The sequence below is a fragment of the Felis catus genome, chromosome C2 (genome assembly GCF_018350175.1).
Source record: "Felis catus isolate Fca126 chromosome C2, F.catus_Fca126_mat1.0, whole genome shotgun sequence".
NCBI lineage: Eukaryota > Metazoa > Chordata > Mammalia > Carnivora > Felidae > Felis > Felis catus.
This window is the reverse complement of record NC_058376.1, coordinates 49,300,564-49,322,203: the sequence shown is the minus strand read 5'-3', so window position 1 is coordinate 49,322,203 and position 21,640 is coordinate 49,300,564. Positions and strand designations below refer to the sequence as shown.

The 21,640-nt window shown below is 38.1% G+C and overlaps 1 protein-coding gene across 1 annotated transcript in view; it reads right to left on the bottom strand.

The window, feature by feature from the left end:
* Window positions 1-4,454: 4,454 nt before the first annotated feature.
* Window positions 4,455-21,640, bottom strand: part of CEP97 (centrosomal protein 97) — a 29,825-nt gene continuing 12,639 nt past the window's right edge. Inside the window, exons 7-11 of the mRNA XM_006936013.5 lie at window positions 19,717-19,881; window positions 17,851-17,984; window positions 15,521-16,295; window positions 11,138-11,213; window positions 4,455-9,236 (exon numbers count right to left, since the gene is read on the bottom strand). Of these exons, the coding sequence (XP_006936075.3) occupies window positions 8,535-9,236; window positions 11,138-11,213; window positions 15,521-16,295; window positions 17,851-17,984; window positions 19,717-19,881 (1,852 nt within the window). The 3' untranslated portion in view covers window positions 4,455-8,534. The remainder of the gene's footprint in view (window positions 9,237-11,137; window positions 11,214-15,520; window positions 16,296-17,850; window positions 17,985-19,716; window positions 19,882-21,640) is intronic.

Here is a 21,640-nt window from a genome sequence, read left to right as displayed (position 1 = left end):
GAAAGGCAATCATAGTATAATAGTAGCCTATACAGTAAAATATATTTACTTACATAATAATAATATAAAAACTGAATTCTAGGGGTGCCTGGGCGGCTTAGTCGGTTAAGCGTCCGACTTTGGCTCAGGTCATGATCTCCCGGTTTGTGAATTCAAGCCTAGTGTCAGGCTCTGTGCTGACAGCTCAGAGCCTGGAGCCTGCTTCAGATTCTGTGTCTCCTTCTCTCTCTCTGCCCCTACTCCACTTGCTCTCTCTCTCTCTCTCAAAAGTAAACATTAAAAAAATTCTTTAACTGAATTCTGACTTTACTAAAATTATGGCCATTATTCAAAGAAAAGGAAGAAATTTGGAGGGTGGTACAGAGCCAAGTCCTTAATTATCATAAAAGGAAGTCAGTAGAAAATGTCTAAAACTTACGGATCAAGTGAAAACAGTATACTGAAGTTAATTAATACCAGAAGAGATATCTCAGGGGTAGGGAGAAAAGGACAGGGCAGGAGAGTTATTTTATAACTATGCGCATACACTGTATTGTATTGACAATATTTTTTAAAGTAATAATAAACATTTTTTAAGTTGATGAAACAAAAAAATTTAATGGCTTTAAAAAAATTTTTTAAAAAGCAGCTCTCAAAGGAAAGTTTACAGTGATAAATGCATTTACACCAGGAAAAAAACAAGATCTCAAATAAACAGCCCAACGTTACACCTCAAGAAATTAGAAAAAGAACAAACTAAACCCAAAGTTAACCAAAGAAGGAAATAATAAAGATTAGAACATAAATAAATGAAATAGAGAACAGGAGAAGAATAGAAAAGATTAATAAACTAAGAGCTGGCTTTTTGAAAAGATAAACAAAACTGACAAACCTTTGGCTCTACTAACCAAGAAAAAAGATAGAGGGCCAGGGGTGCTCAGGTAGCTCAGTTGGTTGAGCATCCTCCTCTTGATTTCAGCTCAGGTCATGATTCCAAAGTCATGGTATCCCATGGGGCTTCACACTGAGCATGGAGCCTGCTTGGGATTATCTCTCCCCCTTTCTCTTTGCCTCTTCCCTATTCTCACTCTCTCTCAAAAAAAAAAAAAAAAAAAAAAAAAAAAAAAAAAAAAATTAAAAAAAAAAGATACAGAGCCAAATAAATACAATTATAAATGAAAGGAGAGATATTACAACTGATACCATACAAAGGATCATGAGACAACTATAAACAATTATACACCAACAAACAAATTAGACAACCTAGAAGAAATGGAGGAATTCCTAGAAACATACAACCTACCAAGAGTAAATCAGAAAGAAATCTGAACAGACCAATAATGAGTAAGGAGATTAAATCAGTAATCAAAAATCTTCCAACAAAGAAAAGCCCAGGACCAAAAGGTTTCACTGATGAAGTGTATGAAACATTTAAAAAATTAATGGCAATCCTTTCAAACTCTTCTCAAAAAAGCAAAGAGGAGGGAACACTCCCAAACTGATTTTATAAAGCTGGCATTACAGTGATACCAAAGCCAGACATTACAAAAAAAGACAGGCCAATATTTCTGATGAATATAGATTCATATTTCTTCAACATAATACGAGCAAACCAAATTCAAAAGTACATTAAAGGGGATCATATACCATGCAAGTGTGGTTCAACATACACAAATCAATAAATGGGATGCATTGCAAGACAAAAGTTATAAGATCGTCTCAACAGATGCAGAAAAAGCATTTGAGAAAATCTGCATCCATTTATGATAAAAATTCTCAATAGATTGACATCAACATAACAAAGGCCACATATGACAAGACGCACCATACTCAATGGTGAAAAGCTGAAAGCTTTTCCAATAAGATCAGGAACAAGGGTGCCTACTCTCACCATTCCTATTTAACATAACACTGGAAGTCCTAGTCAGTGCAATCAGGCAGGAAAAAGAAATAAAAAGCAACCAAGTCAGAAAGAAGTAAAAATGTCTGTTTGCATATGAAATCCTATAGTCTACCAAAAAACTGTCAGAACTATTCAATAAATTCAGTCAAGCTGCAGGATACAAAACTAGCATAGAAAAATAAGTTGTTTTTCTAAAACTAAAAACAAATCACCTGAAAAAGAAATAAAGAAAATAATCCCATTCACAATAGCATCAAAAACAATAAAATACGAATAAATTTAACCAAGGAGAGAAAAGATCTTTACACTGAAAACTAAAAGTCATCATGAAAGAAATTGAGGAAGATACAAATAAATAGAAAGGGATCTTGTGTTCATGGGTTGTAAGAATTAATATTGTTAAAATGCCTATACTATCCAGAGCCACCTACAGATTGAATGCAATCCCTATCAAGATTCCAGTGGCATTTTTTTTTTACAGAAATAGAAAAAGCATTCCTAAGATTCATATAAAAACACAACAGACCCCAAATAGCCAAAGCTGAAAAAGACCAACAAAGTGGGAGGCATCACATTTCCAGATTTCAAACCATATTACAAAACTATAGTAACCAAAACAGTATGATAACTGGCATAAAAACAAACACATAGACCAATAGAACAGAGTCAAGAGCTCAGAAATAAACCCATGCAAAGATGGTGAACTAATATTCAAGAGGAGAACAAAGAATACCCAATAGGAAAAGGATAGTCTCTTCAATAAATGGTGCCAGGAAAACTGAATATTCATATGCCAAAGAATGAAACTGGACCTCTGAATTATACCACTCTCAAAAATTAACTCCAAATGGATTAGACTTAGGCATAAGACCTGATACCATAAAACTCTTTGAAAGTTGCTAAGAGAATACATCTTAAATGTTCTCAACAGACACACATACAATTGTAAAACTAGGTGAGGTGATGGATATGTTAACTAACCTTAGCTCGTAAACATTTTGTAATATATACGTATATCAAGTCATCATGCCATATATCTTAAATTCACACAATATGTCAACACTTTTCAATAAGGCTGGAAAAACTTTTAAATTAAAAAAAAAATGCAACAAGTACATACAATGGAATACTATACTCAGCAGTAAAATGGAATGAACTATCAGATAATTCCCAAATAATCATGCCGAGTAAAAGAAATAAAAAATAGGAGGGGTTGTGAAGGAAATGAAGAAGCTTTTGAGGGGTGAATATGTTCATTATCTTGATTGTTGTGATGGTTTTATAGGCATGTATAAGTGTCAAAATTTATTAAATTGTCCACTTTATTTTTTAAGTAGGCTTCATGCCCAACATGGGTCTTGAACTCACAACCCAGGGATCAAGAGTCGCTTGCTCTCCCAACTGAGCAAGCCAGGCACCCCTTAAATTGTCCACTTTAAATACATGCAGTTCACTCTATGTCATTTATATCTCAATTAAATTTTTAAAGTGTATATGTAATTTTTTATGATTCCCTGCCCTAACCAAATTTTGATTATCCAACTGTACTAGTCTGCTCAGGCTTCCATAACAAAATACCACTGATTGAGTGGCTTAAACAATAGAAATTTATTTTCTCGGGGCGCCTGGGTGGCGCAGTCAGTTAAGCGTCCGACTTCAGCCAGGTCACGATCTCGCGGTCCGTGAGTTCGAGCCCCGCGTCAGGCTCTGGGCTGATGGCTCAGAGCCTGGAGCCTGTTTCCGATTCTGTGTCTCCCTCTCTCTCTGCCCCTCCCCCGTTCATGCTCTGTCTCTCTCTGTCCCAAAAATAAATAAATAAATGTTGAAAAAAAAATTAAAAAAAAAAAAAAAGAAATTTATTTTCTCATATTTCTGGAGGCTGGAAGTCCAAGATCTAGGTCTCAGCAGGTTGGTTTCTGTTGAGCTCTCTCGTCCTGGGTTCCAGGTGGCTGCCTTCTCATCGTGTCCTCAAAGTGGCCTTTCCTCTGGGCATGCACAAAGAGTATCTTGTGTCTCTTCCTCTTCTTACAGTACACCAGTCCTATTGGATTAAGACCCCTTCCTTATGACCTTATTTAACCTTAATTACCTCCTTGAAGATCTTATCTCCAAACACAGTCACACTGGGAGGGCTTCAACACATGAATTTTAGCAGGGGATATAATTCAGTCCATAACACCAACCAACTACAGGTCCCATTTGTGTCAAATGAGACGGTTTGTGCTCTACTTACTCATTCACTCCCTAACACTTTCAGCACCAGGTTTCAACAGTATCTGACAGTGTCATCTGTGATCTGTGAGGATAATCTGCTTTTCTCTACCCGTTACCTGGAAGCAATGAAATCTATACCAAATAAAACTACAAACTAGCTTTTCTTTCATTTCCTATCCGTATTCATAAGGCTAGGACTGTATTATTGTAAACTCACTTATATAACAACTATACTGTAGATCTTTCTTAGAATTCTATCTGCAATTTGTTCTGAATTTTAATTACCCATTAATTATAAACACAATGAATAACAACCATTACTACTAATCACTATAATAAACAGATGAATCACTCAAACAAATGTACAAACTTTTTATTTAGAATTAGAGACTCAAATACAAATTAAATAAGTACAATACAAAATATTAAGCCTTCATAAAACAGATCATAACCACTTTAAATCATCTATTTCTAAAACGAAATTAAAGAGAAATCTAAAAATAGTCTAAACTCAAATTATTTTTAAACTCTTATTGTCAACATTAAAATTATCACAAAACGCTTAAAGAAATGTAACTGGAAAATGAACAAAGCCACTACTGAGAGATTCCTGCTATCTACTATTTCAATTAAGGAATGAAAATATAGTATGATTTCTACTCATTCACAAATAAAATGCACCTCATTTTAAAAAGACTATCTATTTTACTCCAAGGCTGTGAGAACTGCTTTGTTTACTTGACTTTTATTTTTAATATGGCACAATAGGTTTGATCAGTGTAAGCAATATCACCAGAAATATTTAGAATGTTCATTTTTATGAAAAAAGAATCACATATTTTAGAAGTTAAAATATTACAATATAATAAATATCATTAATAAGGTACATGGCAAAATAAAGATATACATTAAAAATTAAGTCTTTTTCTTTTCACTTTTGAATGGGAAACTGATCAAACTCATGCTATACTTTCCCTTTTTACTCCAGAAAAAAAAAGGTTTTATAGTTTATATTATTGTTATAAATCCAAATCTAAGAATCTGCACCAAAAAAGTACCAAGGAGATAGTATACTATCTTAAGCTCATATTGTTTCTGAAAATACTTATAAAAGTAAAACTAGACTTGTATTAAGTAGATAACAGGAAAATACTAATACAGTGTTTACATATTTAAAATAACCCAAAACAAAAATAAAAGAAAAATCCACACTCAAGAATGGTACCCACATTATTTAAGAATAAAGTTATTTCCATATATGCAAACAAGTGTGGGGTTAAATATTTCCCTAAAACATGCATATTATGAGGCCTTTCATATTTAAGCTTATAAAACCAAACTATATTGTGTTTATATCAATTATCATGATGGGACATTTTACAACTCTGACATCTGTTGTTCTGTAAAACTGAAGATGAAATATAAACAAACTCAGGATCTCACTAGAAAATCTTAGATATCTCCGCAACCTGTTATATTTTTCCATGAAATAAATGTACTCCAAGATGCAATTGTTCTTCAAAACTTTTAATTTCTATGACTGATCTTTAAAAACTATTTAAATTAGGGGCACCTGGGTGGCTCGCCGAGGTCAGCACGGAGCCTGCGTTGATCCTCTGTCCCCTCTCCTCTGCCCCTCCCCCACTCATGCTCTGTTCCTCAAAAAAAATAAATAAAACATTTAAAAACCATTTAAATTAAATCACATTTCTTGGAGAAAATTTACTTAAGAGTTCTTAATGACTTAGCCTTTTTCTATGAGCAATTTTGCTTCAAGTGGTAGAGTTCAAGCTCTGTTAGAAGTTTGGGGTTTTTTGTCTTTCAAAAAGATTTTCCTATGGACTTACTAAATGTAAAATTAATAGTATATGATAAATTTTGGAATACAATAATTCTTAAGTTTTCAGTTTATTACAACTAACTAGCTATAACATCAAGCAAGTTACTTAACTTTTCTGTGCCTTAGTTTCATCTTTAAAACAAAGAGATTAGAACAGATAATCTCTAAAATTCCTTCCAATTTTCACATGGTAGGATTCTGTGTTTCTGGAAGAATAGCTCATTGATATACTGAATTTTCCACACAGCAAGAAAATGGATACGAACTAAAGTAGCACAGCTAAACTAATCTCCTATAAGAAAAAACACAAAGACCATGTTAAAGTTCAACTTCCCAAACTTTACTAGACCCATTCTCTCTAGCCAGACCAATGCACTGCCCATAGAGATAACATCAAATATCTTACATAAGGTATTTTAAATTACACTGTAAAGCCTATTAAAATATATTAAGTCTATGCCACAGTTTTCCTGCATTCTAATTTACATCATTTTCATTCTATCTACATCCAAAATAATCTGTACAGTTAAGGTAGGGGTCTACTTAATATTCTTGCACTTCAAAACACTAGTAAAGTTCTATCAAATGAAGAGCAAAACATTAAGCCTTATCATAATCTGCCAAGTTTAAAATAAAAGTACACTAATGCTATTTATGGGCTAGAAAAACAAGGGAAAGGTAAAAAAGGAAATCTTGCTGACAAATGCTGATGTTCAAATGAATTTAGGTGTGTTTTGCCATTTCTCAGAAAAGGGGCAAAAGTTGTCAGCAGAAACCTACGTAGGCAATACTGAACCATGACATTTCAGGAACTTTTATGAGAAATTAATTTTCCATGAACAGCACTTTAGTATTAGTGCAGTGCAAGTTGGTTTTTCTGTGTCTAACTATGGGCAGCAAATGAGGCACTTAACTGTAAAATAGAAAAATAGGGTATATTTAAGAAGAAATTCAAAATCACTCATAAAAGATAATTAGCATTATTCAAAAAGTAAAAAATTCTATTTTTATTAACATGCATTCAATGTTACACATGCTTCACTAGGGAAAATTTTCAATGTAAGACGACTGTTTGATTTAGAAGAGACAGAAAATATTTCCTTTTCAAAAGATTCTGGATTTCTGAGAATGAAATACAAGTCTTCTCAACCTGAGTGCTACATATTTATAAACAGAGAAAAATACATTTTACCCACACTGGAGAAATGTTCCTAACTATCAACAAAGTATAACATGTGATCCCTGACTTTATTCGTGAAGGATCAGAAGTTATTATTTTATATAACTTCAAAGAAGGAGATCTAGTGACTGTAACAGAAAAATGAATTTTGATATTTAGCACCTAAATTTAGAGAACACTTAAGTATTGCCATAGTTTTAAATAGTTGTATGTCCAGAGATCGGGGGAAATCAGATAGTCTAGTTCAAGGATACTTTAACATTCTCAAAGATTAAAATACCAAACTTCCTTGATTTGCAAATGCATCCATCTATAACACTCAAACACAATATTATCATCTCTTCCTGAAGCTACTGATCTATATTCTTCTTAACAAGAAATAAGTGAGGTTTATTTTTTCTTAGCCACCATTAAACTGTCTTCCAAATGTGGCACTTTTTCAGAAATTTGTTTAGAAAATAGTCCTTTAAAAAAAGTCATTCATATTCTATCACTAATACTATTTTAAATGTTCTTCACTATGAGGCAGAGGTCAAAAAATGAAGTAAATGGCCATGGACCTTCTGCTGAAATACATAAGCAAATATAAAGCAGGATCAGAGAAGACGAACATAGTATGTTGGCACAGAAATGGTTATCTGTAGGGTAAAAAAGCACTGAATGAAAAGACAATGTCTGCTGTGACATTATTCCAAGTGAATGGAACCTAGCATCTGCTCTCTTCATATCTAAGAGAAAATTCTTGTATTGTCTCTTTAAATAAGCTTGATTTTAATGCTAGATGGAACACTTTGCTTCATATGTTAAAACTAATACATGACATTAAAGTTTTCCACGAGACAATTTAATCGTTTTCCTCTGAAAAATCCTCTAATCTTACTTTTTCTCCCTATTTGCTGATAAGAAGGCTTTCCTTGACTCATAAGGGAGGGAAAGGGGAAAGGCTTAGAAATATATGTTCTTATTCCAAGGAGGCTGGAAAATTTCTGGAGTTCATTTATATTCACTTTAACAAACTGTATTCCTTACTACATAATTAATCTCCTGACATACAAAAAAATCTAAATTCTCTTATTTATAACTTTAAGGTAAATTGTTCTATTTTCTTGAAGATATTCTAGTTTGTTTTTGAAAGGCAATGAGTACATTGAAAAACAGGAACACTGTTGATGCAATTCAGTTGTTGGGAAATAAAGTGCACATAGCTTTCAATATAAATATTGTTTGATAGATTACAACTAAGAGCTCACAAAATCAAAACAAAGAGTCAGCTCAGTATCTAGAATATGGAAAACATGAGACAAGAATACAAATTCTATACAAATAGTAACAAAATGGGGATGATAGTCCCCTTCAAAAAAAAAAAAGCAAGTGAAAATGGTAAAAGTAGATTTCTGCTTCCCAAGCAACCATACATGCTACACAGTAATACCAACATGCAGTACCTGAAATGCAGACTCACAGTCTGACTGTTGCCCTTGAACTTCATTTAATTTACAATTTTCTGGTGCCGGGCTGATTTCATCTTGCAAAGCAGGAGATATGCCATGAGAATCATCTACAGAAGTGCTGCCAGACAAGGCATCTGACTTTTCAGGGGAAGGAGCAATATGAAGCTTACTATCTCCTGTGACTTCCTCCAAATTTGTCCTCTCCTCAGCATCTTCTAGCTGTTGAACTGAAGTTAAATACTGCTCAAGAAGACTATTATCCTGCTCGTTGTTTAAACTCTCCTTACTCCATTCACCATGTTCATCGCTAACATCCCCTACATCAGACTCTTTGCCGTATTTGACTGTGTCAATGGAATTCCCCATTATGGAACTTTCACTGCCTTCTGTGGAACTTTTTTCAAAATCCAAAGAATCCTGCAAACAGTGAACTTGCTCTGTTAGGGAAGAATGAAAACCAGAGTCTGGAAATTCTGGTAAGGATTTCTCTTGGGGAGCCTCATCAGGCACAATAAACCAGTCAGGATTTTGATCAGAAGAGGGCTCCTGACTTTGGGTGAGTAACGGAGGCTTACATGGCACTAGAGTACTTGATACAGGAGGAACATCAGTACGCCAGGAACTTAGACGCTGATCCATCATCTGCTGCCAAGCTTGTAGAGACCTTACCTACAAACCAAAGGATATAGTTTTATTATAAAAGTCACGCCTGTTTTACAATGTTCTTTAAGCTTTCTTCCCGGTACTCATGAAGGTGATAAATGGCAGACGGCAGAACTTGAGTTAGAAATGGCCTGACTCCCCTTACCCCTTCCATAGCACTCCCAGCCTAAAGCAGGCTGGCACAAGTGGTGCACATCCTTGGTAACAGAAGGTCCTCACCAGGAGAGTTAGGATGGGCCAAAGCAATTCCCTCGTTGCTACTGGAAGAACTATCAGAAGCACAACAACACATGACAAAGGGGTAAATAATGTGCTGAGTATGAACTGAAGTCTATTGAATAAGACAGATTAGAGCCTATTATAAGTAGATTCTCTAAAATAAAAATCTCATTGTAGATATCCATTTAAGGTAAGAGTTTTTAAACATTATCTAACAATATATAGCATATACAACTCTAAAATACCTAAAAATATCCCGGGCACTTGATAACATGACCTTTACATTTTTATATTATAATTAAAATCTCAAAATTTTACAGTTAAATCTGCAACAAGAAAGCAATTATGAATTTTTTAGTTTCCCTTTGACCACCCTCTAAGGTAATCACTGAGAGCAGTGTGATGTGTGTCCTTCCAGACCTTTTACTATGTATTTTTAAATACACACGATGTTTTTAAAATCAGGCAGAACCTTAAGTTCTGCAACTTGCTGTTTTTCACTGAACAATGTTATTCTGGAGATCTTTCCAGGTCATCAGTTCATACCCTTACCTTATTCTGTTTAACTGTTTCATAATGTTCCATGATGTTGTTATTCTATAATTTATTTAACAGCTCCCCTACTATTAGTAATTATAAAACCTTAGAAATCAGTAACTATTTCTTAATTTTGTAAGCAAAATCCTATTATAACAAACTCATTTATAAAAATGTTTTCAAGAAATTATCATTAAGAAATATTTGATGAAAAGGGCACCTAGGTGGCTTATTCAGTTAAGTGTCTGACTTGGCTCAGGTCATGATCTCACAGTTTGTGAGTTTGAGCCCTGCATCGGGCTCTCTTCTGTCAGCACAAAGCCTGGAGCCTGGGCTTTGGCTCCTCTGTCTCCCTCTCTCTCTCTGCCCCTCCCCTATGCATGCACACTCCCTCTCTCAAAAATAAATAAACATTAAAAAAAATATTTGATGAGATAAAATAACAGTAAAACTGATTGTCTGAACTATCTCTGATGTGTGCTATTATTACAGGATTCAAACTCTCCCAAGAAGTCATGCATTCCTGGGGCACCTGGGTGGCTCAGTCGGTTAAGTGTCCGACTTCAGCTCATGTCACAATCTCGCGGTCCGTGAGTTGGAGTCCCGCGTCAGGCTCTGGGCTGATGGCTCAGAGCCTGGAGCCTGTTTCCGATTCTGTGTCTCCCTCTCTCTCTGCCCCTCCCCCATTCATGCTCTGTCTCTCTGTCCCCAAAATAAATAAACATTAAAAAAAAAAAATTTAGACGTCATGCATTCTTTTTAGGACATGCATATTGTAGCCATCATATACCATTTTAGCCACCTTATATTAAAATATTCCCAAAAGATAAAACAAGAAAGACAACTACATAAAACTTCCAATTGGGTTTTTTCTCCTTAGTGGAAATTATGACAACATCCCTCAATTTAGTGCTTTCCTTCATCTTTACGGTTTATCTTTGTGGCCAAAATTATGAAAATATTTTTCTTGAGATTAAATAAAATGTAACGAAATTCACTGGCCTGGTTCAGAGTTAGTGGCAAAGAACACAGACCATATCCTCAGCCTTTAGAAGAAGTGCTTAATATGTCTGACTACTCTATGATTATCTCCATAAATCCAGAATGTTTCTTTGTTCATACATTAGGTAAATCAGCAGGAATGGGTTTACCTGGTTCCAAAGGAATCTGACAGCCTCCTCTTGCACAAATTTTTTAATGCGTTCTTCATCTCTTTCTTTTCTTAATCTACAATAATTCAAAATCCATTACTGACACAACGAAGGGTGCTTTGACTTGCGCCTGTTGTTACAACTAATAAACACTTGTGCTGTCAAGACAATAATCTAGTAACAGCCCTTTCTACTTTTAGAGTATCTAAACTGAAACTAGTTTTAAAGTATGACTCAGTGTAGAAGCCAAATGAATATAACTGAAATTCAGATGATACTGGCTCCACAAAGTATTGCCAATGAATAAAAATAAAACAAAATATTAAACGGCTCTTTATCTGGCTGTTATTTCCCAGCCAAGAACACCAAAGACACAGGAGCCTGCAGCAAGGAGTACTTGCTCAAAGCCCCAGAGCAGCTGAGGATTAGGATCACAGCTTGACAGCCCTCTTCTAAGAGATTATTAGTAGGACTAATCCCATCAAATTCAGTCCCTGTTTGCCCATCCCTGACATATTCCTTGCCATTATCAACAGAGCTGCCCTTCCATCACTTCCCCTTATTCATTAAAGTATTAATCTGGGCTCACTGCTGCCCTCTCCATAGGCCTGTCACCAAGCTAAGGCTCCCTTAGTTGTCCATTAACTTCCAGAATGTCACCACTTTTTCTAGCCCCCCCAAGTCCTTCTCCTGTGCCATCTGGGACTCCTGAATTGTAATCAGTAAACTCCCTTAATTTCTCAACCTCTTCTGTGAAATTTTCCTTGACTGAATCAGACATATTGCTGAGGGCACTGTAGCCCTCTCAAGTGGAAGTTATTTTAGGGCACCTGGCTGGCCTAGTTGGTAGAGCATGCGACTCTTGATCTTGGGGCTGTGAGTTCAAGCCACATGTTGTACAGGCAGCCTACTTAAAAAAAAAAAAAAGTGGAAGCTATACATCCATACATCAGGGTCAGAAGAAAGCTTCTCACTACTGTCGACAAACATTCTTTGCCTTCCTCCTGGAAGAACTCCTGCCATCCTGCTAAGTTTCCCCAAACTCTTTCCACATACAGGCCTCCCATTATCTGCCCCCATTCATGAAAGTCTCAGCGCGAGTGTCTCTCAGCTCCATTCCTATCATCATTTCTGGAGACCTCAGCACTCACATGGACGCTGTCCCTCATAATAATCCACCCTACGTCATTCATTCTCACAGTCTCACTAGAGACCCAGTCATTTTAAAAACGATCTCAAGCACCCACACAAACCACTACCTCCTTTCCTCCCAGCCCACTGGCTCTTGTTCCCCCTACGACAATCTGGACATCCAGCCTTCACCCAGACCTCCACATTAGCAACTCCCACCTCCTCCTGGCTCTTTTACCTTGTTTAAATCCCAAGATCCACCATTATAAGCATCCCCTCCCAAATATCTTCAGCTCCTTTGTCTCTCTCCCCTATCATATTCACCTGGAAAAAACCCATTCCTGGCAGAACCAAATTAACCATGCCCGAATCAGAAGAAAACAGCTGAGAGCTACTGATGAAAATCATACAACCTGACCTACTTTCTTCCACTCTTTTTCCTCACATTGTCTGATAATCCTCCATTCTCCTTGTAAGTTCACTTTTAAGATGAATACCTCACAACTCTCTCATTTTCAAATGTTGAGCCTGTCTTCTATATCACCGAAAAAGAAGCGGCATCCATTAGACAGGACTTCCTGTCCCCCAGTATCAAACCTACCACCTTACCTGCTCCTGCTCCTGCTCCTAGCTCAGGCCACTCCCTCTTCTTGTGCACAGATCCTTCTTTCACCTTCTCAAGAACTTCAACCCCCAAGAACTTCAACTTCTCCTTTCCTTCCTCTGCATTATCCGTTTTTCCCTACTTATTGAATCATTCCATCAACACATAAACATGCTCTGTATCTCCCATCTTTTTTAAAAATTTATTTGAGACAGAGAGAATGGGGGAAAGGGGCAGAGGAAGAGAGAAAGAGAGACAGAGACAGAGAGAGAGAGAGAGAGAGAGAGAGAGAGAGAGAGAGAGAGAGAGAGTCTTAAGCAAACTCCACGCGCAGTGCAGAGCCTAATGTGGGACTTAATCCCACAATCATGGGATCATAACCTGAGCCGAAATCAAGAGTCAGAAGCTCAATCAACTGAGCCACCCAGGGGCTTTAGGTTCTTTAAAGAAGAATTTTCCTGGCGTGCCTGGGTGGTTCAGCTGGTTAAGCGTCTGACTCTTGATTTCAGTTCAGGTCATGATCTCACAGTTCGTGAGTTCAAGCCCTGTATCAGGCTCACACTAACAGTGCGGACATGCTTGGGATTCTCTTTCTCCCTCTTTCTCTGCCCCCTCCCCCCCCCCCCCGGCTTGTACATGCACTCTCTCTCTCTCAAAATAATCTTTTTTAAAAATAAACAAATATGGGCACCTGGATGGCTCAGTCGGTTAAGTGTCCAACTTCGGCTCAGGTCATGACTTTGTGGTTCACGGGTTCAAGACCTGCGTTGGGCTCTGTGCTGACAGCTCAGAGTCTGGAGCCTGCTTCAGATTCTGTGTCTCCCTCTCTCTCTGCCCCTCCCCTGCTCGCACTCTGTCTCTCTCTCTCTCTCTCTCAAAAATAAACATTAAAATATTGTTTTAAATAAACAAAATAGAAATTTCCTTAATTTCAGATTCTCCTCCAGCAACAACTCCTCTGTTCTTTTCCTCAAGCAACATACTCCAAAAGAATTGGCTACACTCATTCTTCACCTCTCATTCACTATTCAACCCATTCCAAACTGTCTGATTCCACTTTGTCACTGAAGCTCCTCTTAGGAAATTCACTGGGCAGGAAAGGGTTAATTCACCTAGCTTGGGATCTTCAAACCCTACACATTCCAAAGATAAGACCAGCCTTGACTGGGTCTGGGAAATAATATCCAAGCCTTCGAAATATCCTGTTGATAAGAGTATCTTTGTATATGGGGGCCTTGGGGCCAAACCAGATAGTTTATGCTAACAATGTGCTTTTAGGTGAATACCTGTTTTGTTCACCTGTGGCCCTGATACAGACACTGTAGCAGTCTGCCCTTATGTAAGGGGCTAAGGTCTAAGTAATTAAGGTTAGTCACACAGGCACTCAATGCTATGTGACTGATGCCCAATAAAAACCCTGCATATCAGGGCTTCAGTGAGCTTTCCTGGTTGGCAATACTTCATATGTGTTGTCACACATCATTGCCATGAGATTCAAGCCCTATCTGTACTACTCCACTGGAAGAAGACAACTAGAAGCCTGTGCCTGGTCTCTCCGGGACTCTGCCCTATACACCTTTTTTCTTTGCTGACTTTAATCAGTACCCTCTCACTGTAATACACCAGAGTCATGAATAGAATAGCTTTCCTGAGTTCTGTGAGTCTGTTTAGCAAATCATGAAACTTGAGAACAGCCCTAAGGTCCCCCCGTATAGTCGCCAATAACTTCCAGCTTCTAAATTCTCTGTCCTCCCTACGGCACCTTTCTTCTCTCCTAAAACACTTCCCTATCAAAGCTGAGACACACAGGGTGCCTGGGTGGCTCAGGTGGTTGAGCACCTGACTTGGGCTCAGGTCATGATCTCGCAGTTCATGAGCTCGAGCCCTGCATCGGGCTCTGTGCTGACAGCTCAGAGCCTGAAGCCTGCTTCGGATTCTATGTCTCCCTCTTTCTCTGCCCCTTCCCCACTCATGCTCTGTCTCTCTCTGTCTCTCAAAAATGAATAAACGTTCAAAAAAAATTTTTTTTTAAAGTTGAGACACACATTCTCCCTATTTTTCTACCACACTGGGTGTCCCTTCTCAATGTCTTTCACTGCCTCCTCCTCTTCCAACTGATAATATCAATAAATATTGCTAGTGGCAATACTAATACTCAAAACAAATTTATGAAGTCCTAATTCCCTTGGGTGGCAGTCAGTAAAACATGTGAGCCCCAGAAGTGAGGAATAATTCCTACCATTGCCCCAGAATTTTAGTCCCTTCTAAATCCTCACTCCTTAATTCTCTCTTCACTTACTGGGTTCTATGTATACTTTCTCATCTTCTCATTTCTATATTTATTCAGTTCCTTTACATTTTCTGTACCTTTCTAAAGTTTAAAAACATCTTTAAGACAAGTAATCACTCAACATTTACTGCTATACTGCATCAATGAACCAAGTGCTGAGCTAGAGATGGAGACAGATGCATTTGGCAGCTTGTCTTCAAAATGCTTTCCATATGTTCTAGATCAGGAAACCAAGAGTGTCAACACGGTATGAAGTGTCCTGACCACAGCAGCGATGGTTCAATGTTCTGAATCAACTCTAAGACTCTGACACTCCCAAACCAACAAAACAGCACCTAAACAAGGACTTTTGGCCCACCTCCTTATTTCTTCAGTTAAGCAAACAATGTGCTCCTGCATTCTACGCAGCCGGATTTCATGACGCACATCTTTAGCTTGGGGGTTATAGTTCCTGGTATAAAAGCCTCGCCAAGAGGCCTGAAGTTTGGTGGCTGCTTCATTCAATTTCTGAAGGGCAACTTTATCTTGTCCCAAAGCAACAGGTCTCTGGGCTAAAACTCCGCAGGGAAGTTTCTCTGAAGCTGATTGAGATACGGTTTCTTCACTGTCTGGCAGCGTATGGAAGACATTGTGTCCAACCGACTCAGGAAAAGATGTAAGACTATGGGTGTCATCCTTCAAGACAGCATTGGTTACTGTTGGCTCCAGACAAGGTAACAGCCCACCTTCCTCATTTACCTCTGTACTAACAGCACTTTCCGTAGTTTGAGCAGAATTCTCACTTGCAGTCCAAAAAGCCTTTTCTTCTTCCTTACTGAAGTCTTGGTTTTCCAGCCCTTTCAAAGACTCATCTGCAACACCATCATCTTCTAGGCCCAAGTTAATGCCCTGCAGCCTCAGCTCAACTGTAGGTGATACTGGAGAGAGTCCTGATGGAACTGGCATAAAAGTAGACTCTGAAGAGAGAAGACTACAGTTTAACTTGTCCTCATCTGTCTGTATGTCTTCCAAGTGCAGGTCATTTCGGGAATATCTTGTAGTGTGTACAGAGGCTGGAAAGTTATTCTTAACAGCATGTAATTGATCATCATTACTGTTAGTCCCAACCCAAGAATTGACTTGGATGACGGGTTCTAGAAGAATCAACAAAATATCATTGAAACCACTAAATATTTAAAGAGGTATTTTTTTAGTTTTATCTTTGTAATGAAATCTAACCCCTAAAATATAGTAAATAAAATGCCTTCAGTGATTTCCTCCAATATGCCTAAAACATCAAAGACTTAAGAAAATGAATTCTTGCAATAATCATGGGAAAAATCAAAGTATCCGGTCACTACAAAAGGTGGCAACTCTGAATGTTTTTTCTCTGAACGTTTTTTAAGAATTAAAATTGAAGCACGGTGAAAGAAACAATCAACAAAACAAAAAGGCAACCTACTGAATGAAAAAAGATACTTGCAAGTGACATATCCAATAGAGGGTTACTATCCAAAATATATAAAGAACTGATACAACTCAACATCTATAAAACAAATAATCCAATTAAAAATGGTCAGAAGACATGAACAGACATTTCTCCAAGAGATATCCAGATAGCCAGACACATGAAAAGATGCTCAATATCACTCATCATCAGGGAAATGCAAATCAAAACTACAATGAGATATCACTTCACACCTCTCAGAGTTGCTAAAATGGCTAAAATCAAAAATACAAAAAAACAAGCAATGGCAAGGATGTATAGAAAAAAGAACCCTTGTACACTGTGGGTAGGAATGCAAACTGTAGCCACTATGGAAAACACTATGGAGGTTCTTCAAAAAGTTAAAAATAGAACTACCCTATGATCTAGAAATCTCACTACTTGGTATTTACCCCAAAAATGCAAAAACACTAATTCAAAGGGATACATGTACCCCTATGTTTACTGCAGCATTATTTACAGTAGTGCTATTACGGAAGCAGCTCAAGTGTGCACTGAATAAAGAAGATGTGACACACACACACACACACACACACACACACACACACACACACACAATGAAATAACATTCAGCCATCATAAGGAATGAAATCTTGCTATTTGCAATAACATGGATGGATCTAGAGAGTATTATGCTAAGTGAATTAAGTCAGAGAAAGACAAATATCATATGATTTCACTCATATGTGGAATTTTAGAAACAAAACAAATGAGCAAAGGAAGAAAAGAGAGACAGACAAACCAAGAAACAAACTCTTAACTATTGAGAACAAACTGATGGCTACCAGAGGGGAGGTGTGGGGGCGGGGGGTGGGGGGATGGGTGAAATAGATGATGGGGATTAAGAATATGTTTATCATGATGAGCACTGAGTAATGTACAGAATTGCTGAATCACTATATTGTACACCTGAAACTAACATAACACTGTATGTTAACTATACTGAAATTAAAATTTAAAACGTAATAAAAAATAATACTAAAAACATAATACCAACGACAAAAACAATAATAAACAAAAATTAACACCTTAAAATACAGTAGTTTTACATGTATGCCTGTATAGATACATATATAAAATATAAGACCTAAATGTTCACTTAACAAACAAAAAATTAGGAGAATGTATACTTTTTTGTTTTATGGTACGCAACAGATCTAACAACTTGAAGAAAAAGGATCAGAGAGCAGTTAATTTCGTACCACCTTCCTGGACTCTCTGGCCATCTTGAACAGGGCTTGAATGCTCAGGTACAAGGGGTGTTCTTGTTTCAACAGGAGCAAGAGGAGCCAGCTCTTCACTTTGGCTTTGGTTCATCAACTGCCTCTGGTGAAACCTAAAAATCAATAACATCTGATGTGATTTAATACAAACCACAAAAACAAAGCTCTTTTGCTTCTTACATAATACTGTCAAAAACGTAGAAATGTACAAGTTTTTGAAGTAGATATCTTTACTACCAAATCAAACAGTCTCATTTGAGGGGCGCCTGGGTGGCTCAGGCAGTTAAATGTCTGACTTCAGCTCAGGTCATGAACTTGCAGTTTGTGGGTTTGAGACCCACGTCGGGCTGTGCTGACAGCTCAGAGCCTGGAGCCTGCTTTGGATTCTGTGTCTCCCTCTCTCTTTGTTCCTCACCTGTTCACACTGTGTGTCTTTCTCTCTCGCTCTCGCTCTCGCTCTCTCAAAAATAAAGATTTAAATAATTTTTTTAAGAAGTCTCATTTGAAAGCACTAGATAGAAAAGGTTAAGAAACTTACTTTTAATTTTTTTTTAACGTTTATTCATTTTGAGAGACAGAGACAGAGCGTGAGCAGGGAAGGAGCAGACAGAGAGGAAGACACAAAATCCAAAGCAGGCTCCAGGCCTGGGGCAGGGCTCGAACTCACGGACCAGACCTCGAGATCATGATCTTAGCCAAAATTGGACGTTTAACCAACTGAGCCACCCAGGTGCCCCAAGAAACTTATTTTTAACTCACAATCATATAGACACTCTCATAGGAACAAACATGCACAAACACGTGAGGGCAAGACTGTGATTAAAAAAAATAATAACTTTGGTTCTAGCTTCACTTTTTTTTTAACATTTATTTTTGAGAGAGCAGGGGAGGGGCAGAAAGAGAGAGACACAGAGGAGCTGAAGAGGGCTCTGCATTGACAACAGAGCCCGATGCGGGGCTCGAAGTCAAAAACCGTGAGATCATGACCTGAGCCCAAGTGGGACTCTTAGCCAACTGAGCCACCCAGGTGCCCCTTGGCTTCACGTCTTAATATTAGTATTTAAACACCCAGATGAGGGGAATCTGGGTGGCTCAATCCATTAAGCGTTAGACTCTTGGTTTTAGCTCAGGTCATGATCTCACAGTTCACAAGATTGAGCCCCACCTTGGGCTCCATGCTGACAGCAGAGCTGGCTTGGGATCTTCTCCCTCTCTCTCTCTGCCCTGCACCTACTCACATGCACTCTCTCTCCCTCTGTCTCTCTCAAAATAAGTAAACTTTAAAAATAACAAAAACCCATATGAAACACCTACACTAAAAGAATAAATATGTATTTTTTAAAAATCCCCTTATCCCAGGGTGCCTGGGTGGCTCAGTCAGTTGGGCATCCGACCTTCAGCTCAGGTCACAATCGCACTGCTCACGAGTTGGATCGCCGCATGGGGCCCTGTGCTGACAGCTCAGAGCCTGGAGCCTGTTTCAGAGTCTGTCTCCATCTCTCTGCCCCCTTCCCTGGTCATGCTCTCTCTCGCTCTCTCTCTCTCTCTCTCTCTCTCTCTCTCCTTCTCTGTCTCTCTCAAATATAAAAAATAAGACATAAAAAAAGAATTTTAAGTCCCCTTCTTCCACAGTGCTTGGCTCTCCCCACTCAGGAAATGACTAACAATGCAAGCTAGACTGCACCACATGGTTTAGTTCCCCAGCAGGACTGCTGTAGTGACTAGGGGCCCAACTACCCAGAAATGTGGGTCACAGTACTTGCCTCTGTCCTTCTAACCATGCAGGAAGACTCAGAGGTATTTTCACTTGTGAATTCACCAGGTGCTACAAATAAAGGGGCTTACCTCTGTTTGCTCAGAATCTTCTCTAGTTTGGCATCCTCAGCAGTTTGAAGACCCAGCGTAGAAGTGAGAGGACAGACTGTAGCCAGATACTGGACAAGCTGGATGTGCTGGCCTGGCCGATAGGCTCTCCCCTTGCCTTGACTATAGAGCCATTCAGCTTTCAAACTGGAATCAGGGGATATACAAAAGAGGAGAGGACACCAGAGTAGACAAGATACATTTTGAAGCAATAATCATCTTCCTTCTTAATTTATAGCATCATTGGATGGTTTTCATAAATAAAATCCACATAAGTTCTTTTAAAAAATCTTTCCTTCTGATTCACTCCCTTTACTATCACAATGTTTTAAACCTTTTTACTTGCTTAGGGGCACCTCCACAAAGTTGTACTCATGGTTCCAAAAATCTTTAAGTTATTTTCAAAGAAGCAATGAGTATTTCCTCTATTTGCTGTCAAACTAAAGTACCTAAATATATCAATTACATTTAAATCCATTAGTTCATACTGATAGCTAAAAAAAAAAAAAAAAAGCTAATGGGGGTGGGGGCGGTGCCTGGGTGGCTCAGTCATTTGAGCGTCCAACTCTTGATTTCCACTCAGCTCATGACCCCAGAGTTGTGAGATTGAGCCCTTTGTCCAGCTCCATGCTGTGCTGAGCCTGTTTAGAATTCTCTCTCTCTCTCTCTCTCTCTCTCTCTCTCTCTCTCTCTCCCTCTCTCTCTCTCTCTCTCCCCCTTGGCCCCTCTCCCCAACTCATGTGCTTGCTCTCTCTCTCAAATAAAAAAATTTTAAAAAGGGGTGCCTGGGTAGCTCAGTGTGATTCTGGATTTTGGCTCAGGTCATGATCTCACAGTGAGATCAAGCCCCACATGGGACTGTCTGCTGTCCACACAGACTTCAGATCCTACTTCAGATCCTCTGTCCCCCTCTCTCTCTTTCTCAAAATAAACTTTTTAAAAAAGTCATTTATATAAACAAAAAATTTCTTTAAAGCTGATTGGTCACAGCTGGAAGATGCTAGTGCCCCACCCAGTCATTATTTTTAACAATTGGTAAGTAAAGGGTAAGAATTAAATATTATTAATTCTATCTTTCCTATACAAGCTACACCATGAGTGACCAAATAGTTACTTTATAGAAGTATTCCAGCTAATAAAATGAATGGATTAAAACCTCACCATTTTGAAGCTCTCAGTGAATGAATTAAGGGTTTAGGCATTAATAGCTAGCTACTAATAACAATAACATGAAGGGCAACCAAACACTGTGTGTGTGTGTGTGTGTGTGTGTGTGTGTGTGTGTGTGTGTGTCCCTTGCTAGAACCCAAAAAGTAGTCCTCCCACAAAAAAGCCTGAATCTGATGAAACCTATGCACGTTCCTACCAAGTTACAGGAAACATAGGAGAAAGGAGCACATCAAAGGACAAAGGGATATAACCAGCGAAATAAGCACAGTGGGAAACTCCACAGGATACATCATCTGGTTTTTTCAACAACAACCAAAAAAAGGACAAAAGAAAGCAAAAATAAATAAATAAATAAAAGTATAGAAACCTATAGTTAAAAGAGATTTAAAAGCATCATCTTGAAGGGTGCCTGGGTGGCTCAGTCAGTTGAGCGACTGACTTCGGCTCAGGTCATGATCTCACGGCTTGTGAGTTCGAGCCCTGCATCGGGCTCTGTGCTGACAGCTCAGAGCCTGGAGCATGCTTCAGATTCTGTGTCTCCCTCCCTCTCTCTGCCCCTCCCCCACTCATGCTGTGTCTCTGTCTCAGAAATAAATAAATACTAAAATAAATAAATAAATAAATAAATAAATAAATAAATAATAAAAGCATCATCTTGAGCATCTGGCAAGTTGAGCCCTCAAGTGACTCCAGCCTCATGTGTGATTTCACAATTGCATGAGAACCACCCAATCAG